Genomic DNA, 26,794 nt, shown 5'->3' on the forward strand with positions numbered 1-26,794 from the left:
AAAATTCTACAATGAGTCCAAGGAGATTGCTAGCAACCAAAATTATATCTCCTTCCTAAGTCCTGAGGGAGTGTCTTGGACCTTAGCTTCTAACTAGATGGAATATGAGAAATACGCACATTAATGACTTCTGTGCATACTATCTAACGATAAGAAGGACTTGTTTCCAAATGAAAAAAATGTTTTATGGTTTAAAAGAATAATCTGTGATCTTAAAACAAATAAGTCTTACTACTTAAAAGTAGGTTACAGGGGCGTCTGGGTGGCTCAGTCGTTAAGCGTCTGCCTTCGGCTCAGGTCATGATCCCGGGGTCCTGGGATCGAGCCCCGCATCAGGCTCCCTGCTCTGCGCGAAGCCTGCTTCTCCCTCTCCTGCTCCCCCTGTTTGTGTTCCCTCTCTCGCTGTGTGTGTCTCTCTCTCTCTGTCAAATAAATAAATAAAATCTTAAAAAAAAAAAAAGTAGGTTACATTTCAAAAGCTGCTTCCCCTGGGATCTCACGGACTGTTTTTAAACAGAATTTCTTATACATGAAACCAACTGGGCAGAAGAAACTGACAACTGCAACAAAATAGATTGTTAAGAAACATTCCTTTAAGATAATTTTTTTCATAGGGGCGCCTGGGTGGCTCAGTTGGTTAAGCGTCTGCCTTCGGCTCAGGTCATGATCCCAGAGTCCTGGGATCGAGCCCTGCGTTGGGCCCCCTGCTCAGCGAGGAGCCTGCTTCTCCCTCTCCCCATGTCCCGCTCGTGCTCTCTCTCACATCTCTCTCTCTCAAATAAATAAATAAAATCTTAAAAAAAAAAAAAAGATAATTTTTTTTCATAGATAAATAAGTCCTTTTGATTTTTGCATGTTTGGAGTACTAAATCTCCTATCATCAATTTGTTACTATTATTTTTTAATGACAAAAGCTCAGAACTAAAGCAGACCTCCCACATATCATCTGGTCCAATACCACTATTTCATGTATTTATTTTTATGATTATGATTTTTTTGTTCAAGTATAATTAACATCCAGTGTTATATTAGTTTCAGGTATACAATATAATGATTCAACAATTTTTCGAGACGGGTAAAGTTAAGACCCACAGCGCTGGCGTCACCAACTGGATCTCAGACTAAGACAGAACCTTGCCTCCTGCCACCACAACGATCTTAGCGTCACTATGTCCAACTGAATTCCCAAATTACATTTTGTTGTTGGTGGTGGTGGTGGTGGTGTTAGTGCAAATTGATGGTGGGGGGAACTTTTTAAAGAATAGGTTCCTGGGGCGCCTGGGTGGCTCAGTTGGTTAAGCGACTGCCTTCGGCTCAGGTCATGATCCTGGAGTCCCGGGATCGAGTGCCGCATCGGGCTCCCTGCTCAGCGGGAAGCCTGCTTCTCCCTCTGACCCTCCCCCCTCTCATGCTCTCTCTATCTCATTCTCTCTCTCGCAAATAAATAAAATCTTAAAAAAAAAATTAAAAAAAAAAAATAAAAAAAAAATAAAGAATAGGTTCCTGATATCCGTATTTTCTAAGAATAAAAGAGATCACTTTTTTTGAACAAGAAAGTAACATTACATGGGAAAGGAATTGAGGTTTTGAGTCAAAGACCAGGGAAGAAAACTGAATTTACCAAAAGCAGTCAGGAAGTTTAGAGGAATTACTGCCCTGTTTTACATCTAAATCCATCTTGACACCCATTTTCCTATTTTATAGCTGATTATTTTAAGAAGTTCTTACGGAAAATGCTTCCAAGGTACAGACTAAATTGAAGTGAAAGTCCTAAGGCTATTCTTTTTGTTTGTATAGAAGATGCTTCAGCGAAATTAAACAATGTCTTCACAGTATTGAAACAATTTTAGGGGTGCCTGGTTGGCTCAGTCGTTAAGCGTCTGCCTTTTGCTCAGGTCATGATCCCAGGGTCCGGGGATCAAGCCCCACATCGGGCTCCCTGCTCCGCGGGAAGCCTGCTTCTCCTTCTCCCACTCCCCCTGCTTGTGTTCCCACTCTCGCTGTCTCTCTCTGTCAAATAAATAAATAAAATCTTTAAAAATCAATCAATCAACCATAAAACATAATTTTAGAGAGGCAAATTTCTTCAAAATCCAAATAAGAAAGTAATAAATCAAGGCCATTAGGAGCACATTACTTATTTTTAGCAGAGCTTTAGGAAAGGTATTTCATTTCCTCCTGCATTGCCTACCCATTATGGTCTGGCTGATTCAGGTGCTTCTCAGAAATTGGGGTGAAAATGACCTACCCAGGCCATACCTGGGAAGTTATGTCACCTTGAGTTGGGAGGAACCATTTTAGTGTGTCTGCAGAGTGTTCTGGCCCTCGGGACGTTAATTTAGAGAGGCCAGGTAAATGTGAGAGGGAGGGGGGACCACACAGCTTCGTACCTAATGTCTTGTAACACTATTCTTATCCCTTACAACTGTCTAAAAGAATTCTTTTTTTAGACTTTCTATGCTAGTCACCCCAAAATATTCTGTGGTAGTGAGTTCCAAAAACTAATTACATGTCACATAAAAATGCTGTCCTTGTATCTATTTCAAGTTGGCCATACCTCAGTCTTTCTTCTTGCACAGACAGTTTACAGATGTTGCTAGGATTTCCGATTCACTAGTTCCTGCTATTGTGGGTTGCTCAGTTTTATTTCGATTTTTGTTTTCTTTTCTAAACATGACTGCTATTACTGTTCATATTTGCATTTTGTTTACCGGACTGTCAGTATCACAAATGCGCTCCGGGACTGCTTCCCTCTCTCCTCTCTTGCCGTGTGCCGTGTGCAATCACCCTTCCCTGCTGCTTTAAAAACCTGTTGTATGCCGATGACCAGATTTGTTATCTTCAGCCCAGGCTTCTCCTAGGCTCCGAAATTTTGAATCCAAATGTCTAGACTTCTAACATTGGCTCATTTTACAAACATGTAAAATTGATCAAACCAAACATGAATACTGGATGCCTGAACCAACCAGACGGGGAGGTGAGAAAGTGGGTTCAACTGAGCTTAGGTAGCTCCTCCACGGGTTGCTATATGAATCTAGTTCATTTCTGTTGCTCGCTTAGGAATGGGTCTTCATGGGACGCCTGGGTGGCTCAGTCGGTTGAGCGTCTGCCTTCAGCTCACGTCATGATCCCAGGGCCCTGGGATCGAGCCCCGCATCAGGCTCCCTGCTTAGCAGGGAGCCTGCTTCTCCCTCTGCCTGCCGCTCTCCCTGCTTGTACTCTCGCTCGCTCTCTCACCCACGCTCTCTCTCTAACAAATAAATAAATAAAATCTTAAAAAAAAAAAAAAGAATGGGTCTTCATGAAGGTATGGATATGAACCGTCATAGTAGAAATGTACAAAAGAACATCTAAAATATAGTGGACAGGGTGTCATATCTATATTTTTGAAAGAGATCAAAGCCAACATTAGAATAAGTCTCTGGCATAAGGAATCTGTTGGTAGATGATATAACACACTACCAAATCTCACTATAGCTCCTTTGATTCCACAAACACACTTTAGTGTCAGGTGCTGTGGAGACCTGGGTGCCACAAATATGAAGAAAACGGCAATCTGTGCTTGCAAAGAGCTTATACTTTGCTTCCCACAAAGTGGTGGTGATATCCCCTGTAAGTTCTGGAAAAATTTGTGGGGGATTTCTGTTGTCACCGTGACGGCTAGGTGTCCTGGGCCATCAGGAATAATCTCATGTCCCAAACACTTCAAGATGTCCTATTGACAAAAAAACCTATTTATCATTATCCTGGCCTAGATTCGGATTCCATTTTATATATACACAAAGTGGTTTTTGCATGATTTTTGTATATACTGAACTTTCTAGGAATTTAACAACATAAACTTGGATAGAAGGTTGTACTTTGCTTTGTTTAAAACTTTGGCAAGGTTTGTTCACCATTTCAGAAAAGCACTGCATGAAAAGTCAACACTGATCATGGTTTTGAACCCCAGCAGATCACATGGGCTTTGGCCTTTGTTCCTAGTGGTGTGTTCACAGCAATTTCATTCACATAAAGATGCTAACATATCACTGCTTCATTATGTCTACAGTGAAGTTTTATTTTATTATTAGCTACTTTCTTTTTATTTCTTCTTTATAGTATAGTTATGCTAGTATATTGTCTTTAAAAATTATGTATGTAGGTAAAATATAGGTACTCTAAATTTCATTTCAGGGGAGCAAGAGAGTTGTTACAAAGGATTTATTTTCAAAGTGCATGGAAGAAGTGATATGATTGAGAATTACTGCCCTACAGGGCAAAACATACAATACCCTGATAATTTTGGCATTTTTGCTCCATCATAGCAACATAAGGGGCAGCTGGGCATCCTTAGTCAAGGCCTTGAATAATGCAAACATAAATTTTTATAAAATTACTCTTTCTCTGCCATCTATTTCCCAGTCCTCTTTTTTCAGCTACAAAGGAGAAACTCCAGCTAAACAAAGTGCTACTGGTTAATGAGACGCTGAAGGAAATAACGCTTTTCACAAAAAGCTTTCAGAATAGGGAACATGCAGGCAGGAGGGCTGAGGGTTGCTCAGGGCAAAACCCAGCAGGCAGGTTAGTGGATAGGAGAGCAAGAATAGTTGAGTGTGTGTTTAGTGCCCCTCTGATAGACACTGCCATAGCTCTCCTTCTAGAACTAAGGGGATAAAACATCTGGCACAGAATGTTTTTTTTTTTTTTCCGCAGCCAATGGAATTTGACAACTGTGGTTTAAGCCTAAGAAGTAAAATTAAAGATCAGATTGAAATTAGGGCACTGTGCTGAAGGTTGCTATGGGCGGGGATCAGGACTGTTTAGGACTGAATATATGTTAGATTCTCCTACAAACTTCAGAGTGATCATTCTCTTAAACTAAGTAAAGAAGCCAACCAATAAAAGTGAGACAAATACTCTCAATCACTGGGCGAGGGGAAGGAAACCAAAAAAACACAAAGAACAAACCAAAAAAGGCATTATCCTAAGGACAGGGGATCAAGCAGTAGTCCTGAGGAAAAAGAAAATCACCTACTTGCCCCCAACACCTTCATCCCCACACTCCACCCCAAGTCTTGTCACCATGACATGGATTAGCTTCGAGAAGGCCAGTGGATGGTTTGGGCACTACACAACGGGAAGTTTCACCCACCAGTTAAAATCTCGGCCAAGGCCAGGATGTTGCCAGAGTATCGGGTGGGCCCTGAGCACCCATGAATAGAGCGGCCTGGGGACACAGCTACCTCACCTTGCACTGCAGGCTTCTCCTTGACACATTGGTGAGCATTCCAGAAAGCCAGTGACTGTGACCTTAACCTTGGTGGCCACGCCCCTGCCCTGCTTGCCTCTTGGCATATCCTCTGCTCTCCCAGAAAGAATCTAGAATTCTACTTTGCCACACGATTATACTTTCTCCCACTTCTTAGGTTCAGGACACCTGGATTTTATCCGCAACAATGAAAACATTCCAGTCCTCCTTCAAGGTAATAGGTAGTGTGGCCTTCTCTCCCTCCCCTGAGCATCATCAGCATTCCGTTTACAAAATTCACTTGGGTCTAGATTTACTACAGTGATCTGGAAGCTTCACGCTAGAAGCTGCTGTTAATATGGAGCAGGAGATGTACGTGGTTATCTTGCACGTGTGCATAACATTATCTCTGTTTTATAGAAGAGAAAACAAAAACTCAAGAAAGATGTAACTTGCCCATGTATCAAGTAAGTGATGCTGCTGGATTTGAATTTTGGTCCGACTGATAACTACTGCACTGCGGCTTCCTTTATAAGGACCTGGAGGACAGAATCTTTTATATGTCCAGGTCTCCCAGCTCCTTTTGTTACTCTCATTAGACATAGAATTAATAGTCCAATGTCCGTCTCCATTAGACTGTGAGGCTCATGGGGGCAGGAATGGTGTCCATCTCATTTTCCACTCTGTCCCTAGTGCGTAGGGGCATGCCTGCTACAAAGGACAAATTCCTATGATGCTTCTACTTCTTACAATTGCGCCAAGGTGCTTACAAAAGGGCATCTGGACTCCTTGTAAGTACAAAGTATCCATCTCCAATCATTTATCAAATAAAGTCAATCTCAGAAACTACAGAAAGGGAAAGGAAAGTCTTTCCCATTGAAAGTATTTACTAGGTTCAAAGCACATAGAAAGTCTTCTCTTTTGAGAATCATGCATCATCCACAATCAGTTTTATCTATATACATATCTATCTCCCTAGATAGACTACATATCAAAAACGTTCATTTACTTATTCCTTAGGAGCACTTATTATTAGGTACATACATTATTTAGTGGAAATTTTGAAGTTTAAAAGTCATTGGTAATATGTTTATTATTAATTAAATCTTTGACAGAACACAAAGAGCAAGGAAGAATAAAATGTCCCCGGGGCGCCTGGGTGGCGCAGTGGTTAAGCGTCTGCCTTCGGCTCAGGTCATGATCCCAGGGTCCTGGGATCGAGCCCCACATCTGGCTCCCTGCTCGGCGGGAAGCCTGCTTCTCCCTCTCCCACTCCCCCTGCTTGTGTTCCCTCTCTCGCTGTGTCTTTCTCTGTCAAATAAATAAATAAATTCTTAAAATAAATAAATAAATAAAATGTCCCCATATTAATAGCAGAATTACGTAAACTAGCCAAACACTAGAATGATTAAATTAATCGTGGTACATCCATACAATGGAATACCATACAATGAAAATGAATGAACTATTGTACATCCAACGTTAAAAAAATGATCTCATAAATGGAACTTCAGTGAAAGTAGCCAGACATAGAAAAGTGATAAAAGTCCATTTATGTAAAGTCCAAATACAAACAAAGCTCCTCTATGATGTTAGAAGTCAGAATATTAATTACTCTGGTTATGGACATAGTAGTGATAGGGATGAGCCCGGGAGCTTCTGGGGTGTTGGTAATGTTGTATTTCTTGATCTGGGTGCAGCTCACAAGTGTTCACTTTGAGAAACTTTATTAGGCACTTATGAGTTGCGCAATTCTGTGTGTGTGTTATGTTTTAATAAAGGTTTACTTTTTAAAAAGTTCTCCATAGTAACCAACCATATTGGTGGAGCTATTTTATATATTATAGCTTACATTATGTAGAGGTGGATAAGACTAGCATACTTACTTGTGTACGCCTGTCCAACCTACATTTTTTTTAGTGACTTTGCTATTTACTTATTTATGCTTTGTATCCTGGGAACTACTTGGAATACTTCCTAGCCTACTATTCACTATTTGTGGGTTGGATGTTGAAACCCAAGCATTTACTCCAACATGTTCGAAACACATATGTGGCTTAAATATGGATCTTCCTATCCTATCGTGAATGTCTGATTCACATCTTAACTTAGTCTACACTCTGGTGACATAAAGGAAACACGTCATTAGCCATAGAATAATCTACAAACAAATCTTATTAACTTGATTGGGCAAAAATCTAAATTAAAAAAAAAAAAAAAAAGAGGTAACCTAAGTCACAAAGACTCCTTTCTTTCCAAACAGTACATTAAAAATAACTTGTAGCCCTATTAGTGCTGAACTTCAACTATTTATATCTATTTTAGAACATAATTAACATTAGCCCGCCAATATCTTCCACATTATATTGAAGTTGAGAACTGGAATAAACCACTTTAATAATAAAATTTTATTAGGATGTTAAATTGCACAGTTATGAAATCTGTGTATCTATGTGTGTGCGTGCATGTGTGTGTATAATCTTTTCTCTGGTGCCAGTTACGCAAAATTTCCCATAACATTTGCTCAAGCAGGGAATGAGCCTAATGATGTATCCTATCATGTTCACTGCATCCAAATTTTATTCTAGTTATAACAGTTTTGAGAGGACTGACATCTCCCAACTTACTCTGCTTCTAAGGGACCACTTTAAATAATCATAGTAATAATATCCAACTAAGCAAAGATGGTATGAACTCCTTGAGGGCGTCAAATAATCTGCAAGGAAGAAAGTAAATAAAATGGATACAAATCATTCAAACGAAAAAGGTTTCCTCTCTCGTTTCCATAAACCCAGCAGGAACTTTCCAGGGCAAAGGGACACCCTAGGAGCGGCGCGATGGGCTCCGGAAAGAGGCCTCCTGTTGCAACCTGCCCCCAGCTCTGTCCCCGGACAGGCAGCGCAATGAGCTCGGTCCCCGTCGGGCCGCGGGCGGGCAGGCTCCCAGGCGCCCGCGTTCCGGGCGGGCACTTACCACCAGCGCGCAGCACAGCAGCTGGTTCATTGCGGTCCCCGGGAAACCTCAGGCGCTGGGCGGCGGCGGCGGCGGCGGCTGGGCGAGCGCTCCGTGCGTCTCCGCGGCCCGTGCACTCATCACGTTATATATAGCGTCCGGGCGACAGGAAGTATCGGCTTGGCTTTGATCATTCATTCTCTATCTGGACCAAACTTTGCACCTTTCTTTTTTAGGAACTTGGGCGGGAGCGGTGGGGGGATGGGGGTGCGCAGAGCTCCGGGGTTAACGCTTTCAGAGCCAGAGCGGAAAGAACCGCCGGGAGAGGCGGGGGCTGGGGGTGGGGCGGGGATGTCTGGTCCTCCCGGGGGGCGGGGGGGGGGGAGCGGAAAGCCACGGGGCTGCGGAACAAGGAGGCTACTGTCTCCGCGCGGCCCTGAGGTTTCCTGGCCGCTTCCCGCCAGCGGGCGGCCCCCTGGCAGCGGCCACCGGCGGTGGGAGGGCCGGGCGCACGCTGGGGAGCTGCGGGGCCGGTGTCGTCCGCCCTGCGCGGCCGCTGCAGCCAAGATCGGGGCGCAGCCGGGCGTGCGTCCCCCACCCTTGATCCCCTCTCGGCTCACCCCTTCTCGGCGGGTTCTGAGAGCTCCAATAACAAGGCCTCGCCTTTCTGCACCGCACTGTCTCAGAGCCCTGTTGGGAGCGATCCCGAATCTCCAAGGTTACAGAGACCATGCCCAAGGAACTTCTCTCACTTCTGTCTGGTTCTAGAGCCAGGGCTTTCCTCCCCCCCCCACCCCTTCACTTCTCCTTGTCTGGGGTGGTGAGAGCCAGAGAGAAGCAGCCGAGGAAAAACTTCCTGCCCAGGGCAGGAAAAAAGCTTGCAGGCTGTGGGCTATCTTGGCCCCGGTTTTCCTCATCAACACCCTCATCATCAAAGGGCTCTTGGGACCTTAGGCCCTTACATCCTGAACTTCCGGAATTACCTCTTCAAAATCCTTCCCCTGCCCCCTGAGCTGTGGACAGGAGTTTGGGGCTTGCATAAAGGGCTCTCGTCTTCCTCCTTCACTCCCACAAGCTGCTCCTCGGAAAGTTGGACCCTCTGAAGGGTTCGTCCAGTCCTGAGAGGTCCTGCAGTTCACCGATTAGTTCTCAGGTTTTCACCAGGTGCTGAAAACCTCCCGGCAAAGCCGGCTTCCCCATCAGGGCGGAGTGTGCAGTTACCACCAGAGTTCAAGGATGGAAGGTGATAAATCAGCAGAGCACCCACCCCGGGGGAGGGGGGACAGGTATTGCCCACAGGGATCAGAGCATCCGCTCCTTCAAATGGGTATGCTTCCACCAGGAGCTCAAAGAGACAGAGTAGAACCTATTTAGAGGAGAAGAATGTCAGCTCTTCTGCTCTGTGAATCACAAAAGACAGAGGGTCTTGTTCAGTGTTGCCTCCCTGGGGCAGGTGGGAGGGGGGTGGGGCTGGAGCTTAACAGCATGATGGTTTCTTAAGTGAACTATGAATGAATGAAGGCCAGTGAGTGAGGACAAAGTTGTGGGACTCCAGACCTGCCCCTCGACTTCTGAACTTCAGTTTTAACATCTACAGCCTGAGCTACTAACACAGACTTCCTGTGGGACTCAAGTCAATTCAAATGTTAGTAGTAAGGCACTCGATAAATGACAGTAGTATTGTTTTCATTAGGGTGATGTGTGTCTAGGATATTATTTGAAGGCACTTCTCTTGAAATGTAATAGGGTGCCAATATGCAGGAGCCAAAGCTTGGAGAAAACAGGCACTGAGTCCTGCAGTGTTCACCCTGGGGTGCCTGACTTCTAGGAAATATTGACTGAATTGTGGCTATGATTGTTCTAGAGCTACCTAGATATTGGTCTTTGTAGCCAGACACCTAGCTTTGAGGCCCAGATCTACTACATTCCAGTTCTGTGATCTCAGGCAAGTTTCCCCTAACCTATTTGCATTTCTGTTTTGTTTCTTTATCTGTATAATGAGGATAAAAGTCCCTCAGCGCATTATAAAGGTTATTAATAAGGATTCAATAGAATAAAACATGTAAAGCACTCAAAGTGGTGTCCAGCACATAGAAAGTGCTCCTCATCTGCTCGATATTCTTCTTCTTCTTATCTGAGGTTCTCATAGGGACATTTATATGAGCACAAGGTGAGTCAAGATTATAAACTCCCGAGGGCAGAAATCCCATATCTTCCTGTGGTATTCCTTGAAGCTTTTAGCTCAGTGTCTGGCTCTCTAGAACTATTGGGCGTTACTATAAATACTAATAGTGGTAGTGGTGGTTGGTGTGTGTGGGTGTGTGCGTGTGTGTGGGTGTGTGCGTGTGTGTGTGTAATTACCTGTAATCTTGAGAAAAGCCGGGGCACCATTTATCTGGAATCACAAAATCGATTGTCTGTTGACTGTGTATTTCAGGGCCTGAGTATGGGTCATTTATTAACCACTGACTGACAGGAAATGGACACTATGAGTTCTTGGTCACTTCATTTGTTGTATTCCTGGGGCAATCTGGCTGATGCCCCTGGGTCCTCCCAGGCAACCCACCACTATGGGCACAGGCCCAGGACACCCCAAAGCTTAAAGTGGAAAGGACCCAGGGACTTGGGACTGAACCCAGAGGGGGACGTTCGAACACTAACTTGGCAGACTACATTCATCTTCCTGTGACAGATCCCTCATTGGCAGAGACCACTGGTGACATGAAATGGAGTGTCCCGTAAATTTAACCTTCTGTTCCTGGTCACCAGATAGGTGTGATGCTGACTTTCTCAGCGACACCTCATCAGATAAGTCTCGTCTTCTCTTGCCTGAGCCCTTTCGACTTGGGCCCCGTGATGAACACATTTTCACCCCCTGTATTTCTGACCGTCCCTCCCTCCATGTCTGCCCCTCCTAAGGCTGAGAGAAACAGTGCCTGAAAGTGGGAGCTCCCACGAGGCCAGCACCTCATCTCCTTAGCGCGGCAGCAAAGCTCCTGATACAGAAGGCCGCTTTCATCATCATCGCGATGGAAACGCCTGAAACTCAGGGCAGGAATTGATTTAGGTCATTTGGGAGACAAGGCAGGCCGTGGGCTCTGAAGCGACTCATCAAGTGTCTACATCATCTTGCCCCTAAGTCTCCTCCCCTGAAAATTGGAAATACTAGTTCTGAGATTATGTAAATGAAAGGTTATTAACTTGAAGAGCAAAAACATATTCCTTATTATTTCGTTGTTATTAAAAGGAAGCCTGTTCTGATTTTATAGGGGAAAGACCAGAAGAAGGAGAAATACCGTGCAGCTAGCCTATTGATTTTCTTTTATTTTATTCATGGGTGCCAATTTCTTCGCTAAGAAACACGATTTTGACAATATTAATATTCTAGACCAAAGCTATTTGACTCTGACGGTGTTACAGACTACGGGCGGGAGCGCACGTGTCCTTGCTTTACACCAATAAGGGACGGAAAGGCAGGGGCGTAGAGCCGGAGCACTTGCCGACTGAGTCAGTCATCAGGGACTTAAGGGTCTGCTCGACAGCGTCAGTCCAGGTGTCAGTAGGAACTAGTGTGTTCCCCGCTCAGTGGTGGTGTAACACCAGGTGTCACTCATGCAATTATAACAACCATTTCATTGGAAGCTGACAATCCAGCCATCACACAAATGCACAGATACAAGTAGGATGGTGTGCTACATGATAGGGGAGGAGCCCGTACTTTACAAAACGAGTATTAACCCGCGGAGAGAAGGTCGTGTAGGCGGGGGGACATTTGAGCAGGGAGGACAGGGAGGAAGCAAGGTGTAATTGGAAAGAACCTGATGCAGCTGAGGATGGCTGGTACCTGGAGAGCAGGGTGCCGCAGGGACCAGAAGAGGTTGGAGAGGTGAGTGGACAGTGGTCAGGCTGCAAAGTGTCATCGATTCTCGTCTTTTTCCAAAGGACCATCCGAAGCACTGGAGGGTTTTAAGCATGAGAGTGACTTGATCAGTATAGCTGCCATGAGATAGCATTCTTTGAACTTCACCCTGCCAACGTCTTAGGGCGATGGGTCCAAACACACACATGCAGGGAAAAGCCCTCTGAAACTAAAAATCACAGCATAAATGCAAAAGTATTTGTATTAGTTTAACTAGGTTTCAACTTTTTAAATCCCTGCATATGGTAAAAATTCAAATAGTATGGACACATAATGAATGGAGGGTCAATCTCCAGACCTCCCTGCCCCTTGACAAAAGCTGCTTTTGAGAAGTATTGCCAAACTGTCTCCCAAATACTTTACTATTCTTAATCATACCACTTTCCGGAGGGGGGGGCGGTGATCAGTAAAACGAGTTAATATTATTCCCTGTAACCCTTGTCCATGGCATAGAAGCAGCCCTGCACATTTTAAGTGGGAAGCCTGGTCTTTCAAAATGAGATTGATAAGGAGAGCTGCCTCATTTACAATTCAGCGCTCAGCAACTGCTACAGCATTTCAAGAAGTGGAGGGGAGAAATATGTCTTAGTCCGCTTAGGCTGCCGGATCAGAACACCATAGACTGGGGGGCTTAAACAACAGACATTTATTTTCTTACAGTTCTGGAGGCTGAAAGTCCAAGATCAGGGTGCCAGCTTCCTGTGAGTCCTGGCTTCCTAGCTTGTATGTGGCCACCATCTCCCTGTGTGCTCATATAACCTCTTCTTTGTGCCTGTTGGGAGAGAGAGATCTGTCTTTCTCTTCTTAAAAGGCCACCCATCGTATTGGACTAGGGTTCCACCCTCATGACCTCTTTTATTCTTAATTGCCTCCTAGAAGTCCTTTCTCCAAATTCAGGCACACTGGTGGTTAGGGCTTCAACCTATGAATTGTGGCAGGGAGCTGAGGGGGGGATGCAACTCGATCTGATCCGATCCCATCCTTAGCAGCATAGTTCTACCCTTGTCTTTCTAGATTCATAATCCCATGCTTAAATTTCCAGGGAAGTTAGGATTTGCCACATAGTGCTCCATAAATGTTACAGATATAAAACTGTAAGGTCAGTCTTTTTCTCTCCTGCCAATTTCTTTTTTCCTCCTTTTTGGACTTTCTTTCCCTCTCTTCCATCTGATGAAATAGCCTCCATGGTTCTGGCAGTTCCGATTTATGGCTACATCACTTTCTAGAATGCATCACCCACTTACGGATTCTGGTTTCTCTGACCGTAGGAGGTCGGGCGGCTGCTCGCTGGGAGGAAATCTTGCGCATTCTTTGATAAAGGCTGTCAACAGAAGAGCACCATATGTCAAGCCTTTCTACACATGCAACACACATCACTATTTCCTCTTTGTCAAAGTTTGTGACAAATTCCTGATACCTCTAGGTGGGGAAGTTGGGAAAAAGGAACAAAAATCTCAACAGACCATAACAGATTGTCTGTTGTTCTCAGCAGCCTGAGGAGGGGACATAACCCCCTGCTTATAAACACTTTGACCTTGTCTGCCAATCGTTCTAGTCACTTCAACTAGGGTTGCCTGAAACTCAGATATCCATCTAGTGCCTACTCATTCCCGAGAAACTTGGTTCCTTGATTAAACAGGGATGCATATCCCAAACCACTACCCGCCCGGAGGCTTCTGAACAAATAAATGTTTATACCCGAAAAGTGTTGGGGAATACTGCATACACCCTCAGAGTTCCTCTTCAAAAGTCCTTCAGGAAATTTGGTCACCTCTAGCGTCTAGATGCAAAGCTTCTCCCCCTTCCTCAAGCCCCATAACTTGTCTGCACCTGGCTCATACAAATATGATAGATAAGAACCCTCAGAACTAGTCTCTTGATAGTCAATTAGGTGCTTCTATCTGGGAAACTCCCCTCCTCTAACTAAAACAAACCTCAGAAACAAAGCTTTTGATGAGATAGTCTTCAGAGAAACTAGCCCGCAAGAGAGAACTGCTTCCTGAAACAGGAGTTTGCCTATAAAAGGCTTAGCCCAGTGGAGCCTCTCGAGGTGAAGATAAACTAAAGAGGGGAACATAGTTATTCAACATTCAGCTGAAGGGACGCCATTAACAAAACCGGGGAAGAAAGTCTGTTTCAGTACAAATAAAGTAACGTATCATTCATTTGTTCAACAGATATTTACTCAGTACCTAGTAGCTGCCAGACAGACATTGTACCCCTGACACAGCCCGATATAGTCCCCACACATTTGAAGCTTCCGGTCAGGTTAGGGCAAGAGAGTAATGAAATAAACCTGGATCTTCAGACGGTGGGTAAGTCAACTGCAGAGAGTGGTTAAGAGATTTGAAGTCCACACTAGTTAGTATAATGGTGTGTAGCTAAGAAGGGGCCCCTTTAGCTGAGCTTCTTAGGGAAGAGCTCTCTGAAGAAGCAGCTTCTGATTGGACAATGGAATGATGAAGCCTATTCCAGGAGGTGGGGTCAAAGTCTTCCAGATGAAGCCAAGAATAAGTGGGGTACCCCAGATGAGAGATGTCAGTGGAGTAGAGTTAAGGGAATAAGAGGGAGATTTAAACCATTGGCAGCCAGAGGGGTGGGCAGGACCAAACCATACAATATCAAGAGGGTCAGAGTAAAGATTGAGCACTTTAGAAGGGCAGGGAAGCCACTGGCCTATCTTACAATGTGGGTGAAGTGAGGGGCGCCTGGGTGTCCCAGTTGGTTAAGTGCCTGCCTTCTGCTCAGGTCATGATTCTGGAGTCCGGGGATTGAGCCCTGTGTAGGGCTCCCTGCTCAGCGAGGAGTCCGCTTCTCCCTCTGCCCCTCCCCCCACTGGTTCTCTTTCTCTCTGGCACTCTCTCTCAAATAAATAAATAAATACAAATCTTTTAAAAAAGAAGATACGGATGAAGTGATTTGACATACATGCAAAAGGATCGTGTTTTGTCGGCAGTGATGCAGTTAGAACGGAAGCGGAAAGACCACAGGAAGTAGGAAGTAGTTGTCACCAGGATAATCAAAATCAAACCCTTAGGAGCTCAGATGTACATTCTTTGATAAAGGCTTTTAATAAAAGAGCTCAATTATATTAAATAGTATACCTTGCCCACCTGAGCAGAGGAAAACATATGTCAAGCCTTTCTGCACATGCAACACATCGCAATTTCCTCGTTGACATGTCTGTCGAAGGTTGTGCCAAATTCCTGATATCTCTAGGTGGGGAAGCTGGGAAAAGGAACACAAATCTCACCAGACCATAACGGAGTGTCTGTTGTTCTCAGCAGCTCGAGGAGAGGGCATAACTCCTTAGCTCCGTCATTTATATCCAAGTGTCTTTGGTCAAGTCACCTAGTTTCTCTGAGCCTCTGATTTCATCGTCTGTAAAATGAATATTCTAGCTACCTAATGAAGCTGTACCTACTTCCTAAGGATACCAGGAGAATCAGATAATGTATGTGAAAGAGCTCACTAGTCTGAAAGTGCTGTGTAAATTTCCAATACTACTAATAAAGGATCTTTCCTTGGATTCTATGTTTGGAGTAAGTGACTAACATGTCAGAAGGATACAAGAGAGCTAAATGGCAAAATAAGCAAATATGTAAAAAAAAAAAAAGCATTTGTGCTAAGAGTACATAAATGTTTACATTTTTTTTAAGTTTCTACATATTTTTCTAGATACTTGAGGTTTAATTGTTCCCCAAAGTAATGGTAATATAATTAATTAATTAATAATGAGAACATTTTTGAAAGTTAGTCACTAAGACACTGGGCTAAGTGTCTTATCTTTATTAACATCCATGATATAGAACAATTCTTCCCATTTTACTAACAAGAGGACTGACGCTCTGAGAAGTTAAGTAAATTGCACAAGATCAGCAGCTAATGAATGGATTTGAGTCCAGAGAGTCTAATTCCAGAGCTTAACTACTAGCTTTGCTGCTTATAATGAATTTGAGGATTTTCTAAAGCTGGAAGTAAATTCTGTCCTGCAGAATAATTAGGTATTTGGTATATGTTGGTAATAGCCAACAGTTAAAAGTAGATGAAGGTTAGCTTCTCTTCTTAGGTCAAAATCTGCTATATGTACAGATATATTTATTAGCAAGAAGACCTCCAATGGTCACACAATATGAATTTATACTTTGATGAAGTCTCAGCTCTCATCACATTTTTAGTCTTCTAACCACAGTTCGTGTTATAGGTTGACCTGAAGCAATTGTAACAATATTCAGTGGGAGGATGCAGCCACAGGAATACAGCACAGTTCAAGGATCAAACCTAGGGCACAGATCCTAAAAATATTTTACTCCTAAATGTCTTCTCATTTTGGATACTACTGAAAAGGAGATTGCTATCATAATTTCTCTTTCAGATAGTTCATTGTTTGTGATAGAAATGCAATTGATTTTTGTATATTTATTTTGTACCCTGCACCTTTACTGAATTTGTTAGTTCTAACAGATTTTTTGGTGGACTCTTTAGGGTTTTCTACATATAAGATCCTATCATCTGCAAACAGAGATCATTTTACTTCTTCCTTTCCAATTTTTTCTTTTTCTTAATTGTCAGTACTATGTTGAATAGAAGTGGTGAGACTGAGCATCTCTGTCTTGTTCCTGCTCCTAAAGAAAAGTCGAACCATTGAGTGTGATAACTGGTACCAAAGAAATACAAAGGATCATAAGAGTCTACATGCCAACAAACTGGACAACCTAGAAGGAATGGAAAAATTCTTAGAAACATACAACCTGCTAAGACTGAGTCAGGAAGAAATTGAAAGTCTAAATAGATCAATTGCTAATAAGGAGATCAAATCAGTGATAAAAAAATCTCCCAACAAATACAAGCCCAGGACCAGATGGCTTCACGGGTGAATTATACCAAACATTAAAAGAAGAATTAATACCAATCCTTCTCAAATTCTTCCAAAAAATTGAAGAGGAAGGAACACTTCCAAACTCATTATATAAGGCCAGCATTACCCCGATACCAAAGCCAAACAAGGATGCTACAAGAAAAGAAAAATATAGGCCAATATCCCTAATAAAAATTGATGCAAAAATCCTCAACAAAATATTAGCAAACTGAATTTGACAACATATTAAAAGGATCCTACACCATGATCAAGTGGGATTTATCCCTGGGATGCCAGAATGTCTCAACTTAGGCAAATCAATAAGCCACATTACAGACAGGAGAATAAAAACCATCTGATCATTCAATAGATGCAGAAAAAGCATTTGACAAAATTCAACATCTTTTCATGATAAAAAAAAAAACTCTCAACAAATTAGGTATAGAAGGAAAGGATATCAACATAATAAAGGCCATATTTGGACCAGTCCACAGCTATCATTATACTCACCAATTCTAAAAAGAAAGGGCAAAGAACTGGCTATATTCTGTATTCCTACAAGGGTAGAGAGGGTATTAAAATACTTTAACCCAGTGTTTCCCTACTTGTTTTTTCATTATTGCTCCCAAAGTAGAAAACTTTAAGTTAATTTAATTCAATTTAAAGAGAGAAATTAGATACTGAAGCATAAGATTTTTTGAACTAGGATAGTGTTTTTGAGAAACATAATACCCTTGCAATATCTCAGACTTTTTTCACCCCACCCCCCATAACAAATTGTGCCCCCTTGGAATATATTGCTCTCACTAAGAATGCATGCTTTAGCCAACCCAGTGCCTTGAATACCCATAATTTCACCAAATAAGAGAGCGTTATACCACCATCATGTTAAGTAAACAGAGTCTTTTGGTGCCAGGAGATGGATAGGGCTGGATTCCTGGAATATGGACCTTCTCATGAAATGCTAATTTACCTCCTGGATAGTGGGAATCCTGGTTAAGTCAACTGTCTACCTGTAGAGACTAGATTAACCTGACTAATGTGTATATAACCTCATACTGGGTGGATATATTTTAAAATAAATTACAGACAAAATAACAAGAACCCAGAGCAAGGGAGTGGACAGAGGGAAAAGCCGTGTGCAGGGAGTAGCTCAGAATACAGGAGAGAAAGGATAAGATTTGGCTCTGGAGGAATATAAACAATGTGTGAACGAAAAGCAGCCCAAATCCTGTCACTACCGTTTGTCCTCAGATACGTGAAATGGCCTTTGAAGCTTCCTATTTCTATAGGCGCCACACGGCAGTCAGTGAGACTTAGGCAGGTGGGAGCGGTGGAACCCAAGAACAGTTAAAGTCACCCTCTGGGTCCCAGTGGGAAGGACATTATCTGTGCAATGATTTCTTCTCTCAAGAGGTGTATTGCTTCTGCTGGGAGGAGTTCCAGTAGAGGCCAAGTCATCCTTGCACTTCGAAACCAGACCAACTGGGAGGACTTTGTACAACGGGACCAAAGGCCAGACCTAGAAATGATGTCTTAGTGGTTCTAACTCTGGTCAGTACCCAGCAGGGCTGCTGCCTTGCCATGAGCAAGCCTCGTGGCGGGGGCTTTCAAATTCATGAAAGCTGTGAGACCCCTGGCCAAAAAAGCCTACGTCGGCTCACATAAATTTTGCATTGAATTTCAGAAGCTTCCTAGCCTCTGACTCCAGGAGGGAGATTGATTTGGAATATGATGACCCTCTTTTCTGCTCAGTTGTAAAGAGATGTTGGTACTTTGGTTACTCATAATAATGTTGTATTTGTCGTATTGCAATGTTTGTTTCCTGGGTGCGTGTCTAAGATAGCGATCCTGAATTTTCAATGTTAAATAAATGAGGGTTGTTTTCTCCTCCCTAGGGCATCATTTTACTGACCGAGACTATAAATGGGCTCGCCCTGGGAAACTGTGTACACTCAGAACAGCTTGGATCTCAGGGCAGCTGATTGTGCTTGGCAGGTGTGGGATGTGTGGTTGAGTTATCCTAGAATCTCAAAGCGATATTTGTTAGAGGAAGCGGCAAACAGTGACTGATTCAGTAGCTCCTTGGTTTCCAAACAACCTGGTACTTACCACAGTTTACATTTGAAGGAAACTTCGCTGTTCCTTTCGTGGTTGTTAGGTGTAGAGGAGAAGAAAGGAACACAAAAGCAGAAGTCCCAAGGGGCAGGCACAGTGTGGAGGAGGGGGTTTTGTTCACCTCTTAAAAAAAACACCCATGAAAGATAAGATTCAGATAGCGTAGGATGAAGCTCTGGCAGTTTAGAAGTGAATGTGGTCAAGTCATCTGGGGCCCTTTTAGATGAAAAGCAATACAGCCGAGTGTCTGCTTGTATTTGAAAACCTGCTGCCTTGCTCTATGTGATTTCATTTCTCTGCATCTTGGTTTCTCTATCTATATGATGGGGAGACTAATAATATTATTTACTTCTTAGAATTTTTCCGAGTATTAAATGGGCAAATATCTTCAGGGCACTTAGAACAATGCCTGGCAAGCACGGAGCTCTCCACAAACATCAGCACTTACCTATAATCAAATCCATTGATGTATTGCTTTAGAATGATTGTACCTTAGGCGGGGTTTCATGGCTGTCTAGGCCATTGACTGGAGAGATTTTATAGTTTCGAAGACTGTTGGTACTACCTGTTTAAAAGTATAGATAATCAAAATAGGAAATCTTGTGGCCACCTCTGGAACAGGTGTCTAGGAGTGCCTACGGTGTGTTCAGCCCTGCACGAAGCGCCGTAAAAAAGACCAACGGCAGATGTCCATGTGTCTTCCTTGTCTTCTGGGAGTGGATGACTCAGTCTCTTAATCAGAGCTTGGCTACACGTGCTTTTAAAAAAGTTGCAGGAAGGAAGTGGTGCAGGAGGTCAGAAGGCACAGTGATATAAACGTGGTATGAAGTCTTGAGGGGTTTAGGGGGTGTAAAAGATGCATTTGAAATAGGAGTGGGTGGATGTGTTGCGGGGACACCTAGAAAGGCTTCCTGAAGGAGAGGGGCTTTGAAAGATTAGCAGGCCTTTGAGAGGCAGATAGGAGAAGGAAGTGGATTCCAGGCAGGAAACACCAGGCTATTGAAGACCAGGTGGTGGTGGTCGGGGGGCGGGGGGGTGGGGTGTTGTGTGTCAGGGTGGATAAGCCAGCGCCGCAGGGTGCCTGGTCCCAGCAGAGGGAAGGCGAGCAGCACAATTGGGAGAGGACCTTGTCATGGGTGCTGATGCTGCAGGGAAGGAAGGGGCTGAAGGAAAGATGTGGATGATTTTGAATGCCAGGTGCTACTCTTGCTTTATGAGCAGTGGAAGCTCAGGCTTTTGAGATACCACTGAAGACACCATTTGTAAACCACTTTATTCTTTTTAAAGTACTTTACATCCTTAATTTCATTTAGTACTTAACGTAAGCCAGTGCAATACGTAAAGGAGCCATTATTTGCCTCATATCTGCCTAGCCATGCGACACACATTGCAAATAAAGCAGACAATCCAGAGATTGTCCTGTTCACACCCAGATAAAGATTAGGGGGAAGGTGACAGGATGATGTGGACCACACGTGGACCACTCTGCAAAATTACTCGTTTGGAAACAGAATCTGCTTTTGTTTCAAACTGTCAAAAGTTGAAATAGGAATTGTGTTCTTATTCATAAAGTATTTCTATATTGTCACAGTATCTTTAAATATACCCTACCATTTTATCATTTAAGCCATAAGACCAAATCCAACATGTGTACAGTGTTCTTAAGTCAACAAAATATCAGTAGATCATTTAGTCATTTAATCCTCCCAATAACTGATAGGTAGATTGGCTAAAATATGACGGTATTTCTATGATGAGGAAAGTAGCACTGAGAGGACCAGTGACCAGTCCAGGGTGGTACAGTTAGCAAGAAATGGGCTAAAAATTAAATCAAGAGCTTGAACTCTAGGAGCGCCTGGGTGGCTCAGTTGGTTAAGCGGCTGCCTTCAGCTCAAGTCATGATCTCAGGGTCCTGGGATCAAGCCCCACATTGGGCTCCCTGCTCAGTGGAAAGTTTGCTTCTCTCTCTCCCTCTGCTGCTCCCCCTGCTTGTGCTCTCTCGCTTGCGTGCTCTTGCTCTCAAATGAATAAATAAATAAATAAAAATCTTAAAAAAATAAGAGCTTGAACTCTAGGTTATTTCAAAACTGTCATACTCCATCATATTTTTATTACCTTTTATTGAAAAATAAGTGATATGCAACACTGTATTTGTTTCAGTTATACAACATAATGATTTGATATTTATATACATTACATTTTTTTTAAGATTTTATTTATTTATTTGAGAGAGAGAGAAAGAGCAAGCTAGCACAAACAGGGGCAGTGAGCAGAGGGAGAGGGAGAAGCAGACTCCCCACCGAGCGGGCCTTGATCCCAGGACCCTGAGATCGTGACCTTGAGCCAAAGGCAGACGCTTAAGTGACTGAGCCACCCAGGCGCCCCTATATTACATTCTTTTGCTAGATGTTTTTGTTTAACTCAATTCCATCATTTGACAATAAGCTTCTATAGACTAAAGGTGATTTTCAACTGTTATTAGAATTCTTTTTTTCCTATTTTTTTTGAGGCCTGTGGGCAGGTGTCAGGATGGAAGACTACAGGTGGCTCATCTGATACAGGGGCTGGCTCTCTGCATGGTGAAAAAACTGAGTAATAACATTAAAGGACTCTGCCTGCTGACTTGACTATGAGGCATGTTGCACTTTGTTGATCCTCTGGCCCACATTCCTCTCCTCCCATCTTCCACTCCCTTCACTCCCAGGCTGGAGAAGCAGAGAGAGTCTGATGCTGGAACTCTACCTTTCCCGACTAACTACCCATCTGCGTCCAAGTGGTGTTGGCTTTGGCGCCTGGGTGGCTGGACTTGAGACCATCCTCGGGCAGCTGAGATGATTTCTTTCTAATGGTTTCTTGACCTGCAAGGCCAGAAGAAGGTTATTTTTGCTTAGAGACCTCCAAAAGTTCAATGGGGAGTTTGGTTTTAGACATTTTCTAATGCCCTATTCACTTTGTCAGAACTGAAAAAAGCTAAATAATTTTCAAAGAAGTGACTTTGCAGGTTGGCACACCAGCTTATGGGCCGACAGCTGAGCCCATGCTGTCCAGGGCATACTTGTCTAAATGACGCAGGGAAACCAATCATCCCCCTGTTGTTTTGCATTACCTAAAAGGCAAGCCTCCCACGGAGCAGTGGTGGATGTAAATTCTGGCACCCATACAAAAATGTTGAGAAACATTTGCAATCTCTTTAGAACCTTATAAAGTTAACAGCTTACCATGGGAAGGAACTGCTGGAATGGCTCATCCAAATCAAACTGAAAGGAGTAACTGCCTTTGGTAGAGATTAACTAGTGTGATGGGGAAAGTCCTGGATGAGTACTGACCTATATAGTCCATGGGATATTCCTATGCAGTCCAAGTCCTATGTAGTAGTATTCTCCTCCAAAACTATCACCAGTTAGCACTCAAAAGAAGTTTTGTTGAGTGATGGATGGATGCCCAGTGCATTCATCGCCAGGGCTTTATTGAAAATGTTCCCTTTGTCCGGGGTTCACATGTTCAAAGAATTTATAATCTAGTAGGGAAGACAGATAAGGGACAAGTTGAAACAGAAGGTGTAAAGACAAACACAGTGTTAATAGAGGGGGGAAAGCCCAGCCCTGCAAGTCAAGGCGAGGGTCCAACAGTTAAAACAAACAAACAACTTATGAACAAACAGGAAATTAACTAAAATTCAATTCAGGAGTTACTGAATAAAATGATAAAAGTATGAAAAACTACAATCTATTAAGTATCCATGAAGTTCAAGTTCTTTTACATACATTATCTCAAATGTCACATTTTATATTACCCATTTTCCAAATTAGGAAGCGAGACTCAAAAACTTACTCAAGCCCACACAACAAATGATTGCCAGGGCTGGGGTTAAGATATATCTGCCACTGAAGTTACTACCTACCGTGTACATACAAGGTTGGTTATTAATTAATGTATCAATTCTTTATGACTGCTTGCTCCTCTGATATCCCACTGTCCCTGTGTATCTAATTCCAACCTAATTCATGTATCACTTCAGGGAACTCTCTCTTGATACATCCTGAATGACTTTATTTTTCACTGCAACCCTTGTCATCATCTAATGTACAATATACTATATTTCATCATTTCTAAGATTCCCCTTCATTCATATATTTATATCTCTGGACTTATTATGCATCAACACATCAACAGCATGGCAAAGTTTGTGATGTATTCTTCTTTGTTTAGACATAAAAGTAAGTGCATCTTCATGTTGATGCCATCTGAAATTCCTTATATATGCAGTATTGTGCTTATGTTATATTGCTTATTTTCTGTCTTTCTCCAGTAGAATATAAGCTCTAAGAGGGCGGGACTTTTGTCTGCTTTTTTTATCTTTGTACTCCCATCTTCTGGAATGTTGTTGAATAAATTAATGACCAATTAGATATTGAGTGTCTACCCTGTATCCATGGCTGTGTGAGGTGCTGGATATAGAGTGGAGAATAGAGTAGACATGCCCTTACCCTCCTGGAAGAGATTCAAATGAAACAAACAAATAAACAAAGATATAAATAAATGAGCAATGTGAAGTGGGGGGTTGAGAGAAGTGAAAATGTTGAAGGTGCTTGGAGAGAAAAAATGGGGTGCTTTCCAAATTTAGATTGGAAAGTCAGAGAGGCCCTCTCCAAGCTTATGTCGGAAGGGTGAAGGCAATAAAGTCAAGAATCCAGACTATTGTCCTACCTGACATGTATAATAGCCAATTTTGACCATCCCAGTCCAAAATATTTTCTCCCCTCTTGCAACAGTGGATGGCATTTAGTGTATCTGCATGCACTTGTAGTTATATTTTGGCAGGTATACTTTCTGTTCACCTAGGGTACAAATATATCCATCCTCTGGTTGAATACAGAGGGCACTGGATTAAGAGACAGTAAGCCCTGGTGGTAGTTCTAGCTTTGCTCTTACTTTATTATTGGAGAAGTTATGTAAACTCTCCAGACTTCAGTACCTTTACCTGTAAGAGTAAGAGTTTACATTAGAGGATCTCTAAAGTGTCATTGAGTTTTAAGATTTAAATTCTATAATTATCATTTTAACAAACAGTTACAGAAGAGTTACTATGCTAGGCTGCTAACCTCTCCACAGGGCACTGGAGGAATTGAGATGAAAGGAAGGGAAAAGGCACAATCCATTCATTTAAGGGGTTTATGACCTTGAGGAGGAGACTAATACATTGACGACTTCAATATAATGCAGCATAGAATTTCCTCTGTTTCTGAACTTTAAACTACTATTATTGTCTTTCCAGGTGTGAACGAAGTCCCCCTCTTAGTAAAGGCACTTAACTTGCCTGCCACCAACAGATGGGGCAAGTGGTCACATCAACTAGACACGGTTGCATTGGATTTGAGAGCTATTAGATGAGAGGGAACTTTGAGAACCTAAGCTGTTTGTAGGAAAATAAGTGGCTGTATGCCAGGGTAACATGGGAATTGAAAGTAAAGTTGCTTTTTTCCACCTGGCAGAGGATGAGAATGGGAGTGCTGGTCTGGGGGTTGTCGAAGATGCTATGGAGGGAAGTTGGGAAGGCATTAATGTCTCAGTTTTTTGAAGGAAGAAAAATAATTAAGGAGGCATATCTGTTGGTTAATTACCTTATATATTAGCCTTCAGTTGCAAAATAAACTACCCAACTAAAGATGGATATGATAAGAAGTTCAATCATTATTTCACATGATATAAAATACAGAGGCAGTGAAATAGCAGGTTTAGTTCAATGGCTCAAAATGTCATTGAAGACTCAAGCTCTTCTACCTTCTGTTCTGTCATCCTCAGAATGTTGGTTTTTGTTCTTAAGCTTTTCCCTCTCATGATTGCAAGATGGCTGCCAAATCACTTGGCATGTTATTTTAAACAACTGTACAAAAAAGGCTGGAAGGAAAAACTGTACTCCAAATCCTTTTTATTAAAGAGAGGAACTATGTTCTTCTTGCCTTATTTCTCACCCCAGTCTCAGTAGAGTTCCTTCAGGTCCCAGTGGCCATGGAGGGCCACGTGTCCATGCACCAAATATAAGAGAAGCTGGGAAATTATGTACTTGACATTTGCAGTCTCCATATTAGATGGCAGATTCTGTCTGCTAAGAGGAGGTGTATGTGGGAAGTGGGGAGGTGATAAATGGTGCTGGGTCAGCTTCCAACACCATCTTCAAAACAGGAAAAGAAGGAGTGGGGAGTTATTAATGGATCTCATGCTCAGGCCCTGGCTTTCTGAATTGTAGGCGTTCAACTGATACTTTTTGATTGTGGGATCATTGTCATGGGAACGGAAAATTAATGTCAGGTCAAGCAAATGAATAATAAAATCAGTTATTCTTTCCAGTCCATGGCTGGATGAAAAAATTTTTAATTTTGTCACTTGAATGGGTACTCTTGATATTTCTCCTGGGTGGATAAACTAAAATATTAATTCAACATCAGGAGAGGTAGTGGTAGTTTTTATAAAACTATGTCAAATTTGGCAACAGATATATAATCTAAAAGCAAATCAGGGAAAAACTTGAGTTAAATGGAAAAAGACCAGATCCCAAGTAATAAAAGTTTACTGAAAACACCACGTGTGAAGTTCTAATGAAAAAAACAGAGTGTAAAATGGCCCCAGGGCTATGGAAAAAAAATCGGTACTATCCTAATAAAGTACTTAGTGTCTACTGATTACACATGGAAACTCACAGCAAGGAAGAAGAGGGCACGAAATTAGTCCATTTAAAAAAATTGACTATATAAACAAGCAGACATTAACATGTTTGAAAAACTTCCTTTGCCTTTCTCACAAGTACAAACAAAGCAGAAAGCCAAAAAGTTGTCTTCAGACTACAGCAACAACAAGTACTACATAGAGACCGAAAGAAGACATGAGTCATCGTGTTAAACGAGTGTGAATTACTTTAAATAATTCATATGAAGACAAACACAGAGACTTCAAAATTAGTATGAGCCTGTCAGCACACTGATCCTTTGAAATGACTTCTTGCATTCCTTTTTAAGTCTGTTAAACCCTTTTACAGAATAGTGAGGGCTTGCCTGGAGACTGGAAAGCATTAGAAGTGAATAAAAGGTATGGGGTTATTTCCCATTGCTCTTTCTTGGAACGAGATTGCTCCATTTTTAAATGACCGAGGCTATTTAACTCTAATCACAATATACTTTTGGTGTTTCGTGTTTTTTTTTTTTTTCACCTGGAGTTCTACTCTTTTGCTCGACTCCACCCTAGCCTCTCATGTATGCAAAGTCATATCCTAACACAGGGAAAGGGGCCACACAGGACCCCAGGCATTTGGCTCATCTTTAAATGTTTCTTAGTGTTTGCTATGATATGTCAAGTCAGGTACCACATTTCTGCTGTAAATTTTTCTTCCCATTTAGCCCGGATTCACGATCTTTTTGGAGTTGTGGTATGCTTTTTGTTGATCAACTTTCTGCCATCACTTGGATTTCCTAGATTCCTCCAAGTCCTTGAAGGTAACGATGCAATTTCTGCACTTCTTTCAGTATCTAGTGCAGTGGTTCTTCCTCAGGAGTCTGTGCTAGAGTTACATGGGGAACTTTTACCTCCACACAGGTGTCTACTTGTACACTGAATCAGAATCTCTGGGGTTGGGCCTGGCAAACATATCTGGAAACAATTCTTTGAGTTATTCTGATGTACAGGTCTGGCTCGAACGATTAGTCTGTTCAAATCATAAATTTAC

General features: G+C 42.5%; 1 protein-coding gene across 1 annotated transcript in view; it reads right to left on the reverse strand.

Annotated features, from left to right (window-relative positions):
- The window catches only part of TNFRSF11B (TNF receptor superfamily member 11b), a 28,718-nt gene extending 20,212 nt beyond the window's left edge, over positions 1-8,506 (reverse strand). The window contains exon 1 of the mRNA XM_006750667.3: positions 8,204-8,506. Coding sequence (XP_006750730.1) covers positions 8,204-8,233 — 30 coding nt within the window. The 5' untranslated portion in view covers positions 8,234-8,506. The remainder of the gene's footprint in view (positions 1-8,203) is intronic.
- Between the last annotated feature and the right edge of the window lie 18,288 nt (positions 8,507-26,794).

Source organism: Leptonychotes weddellii, chromosome 4 (assembly GCF_054177405.1).
Source record: "Leptonychotes weddellii isolate Sample4059 chromosome 4, ASM5417740v2, whole genome shotgun sequence".
NCBI classification, from domain to species: Eukaryota; Metazoa; Chordata; class Mammalia; order Carnivora; family Phocidae; genus Leptonychotes; species Leptonychotes weddellii.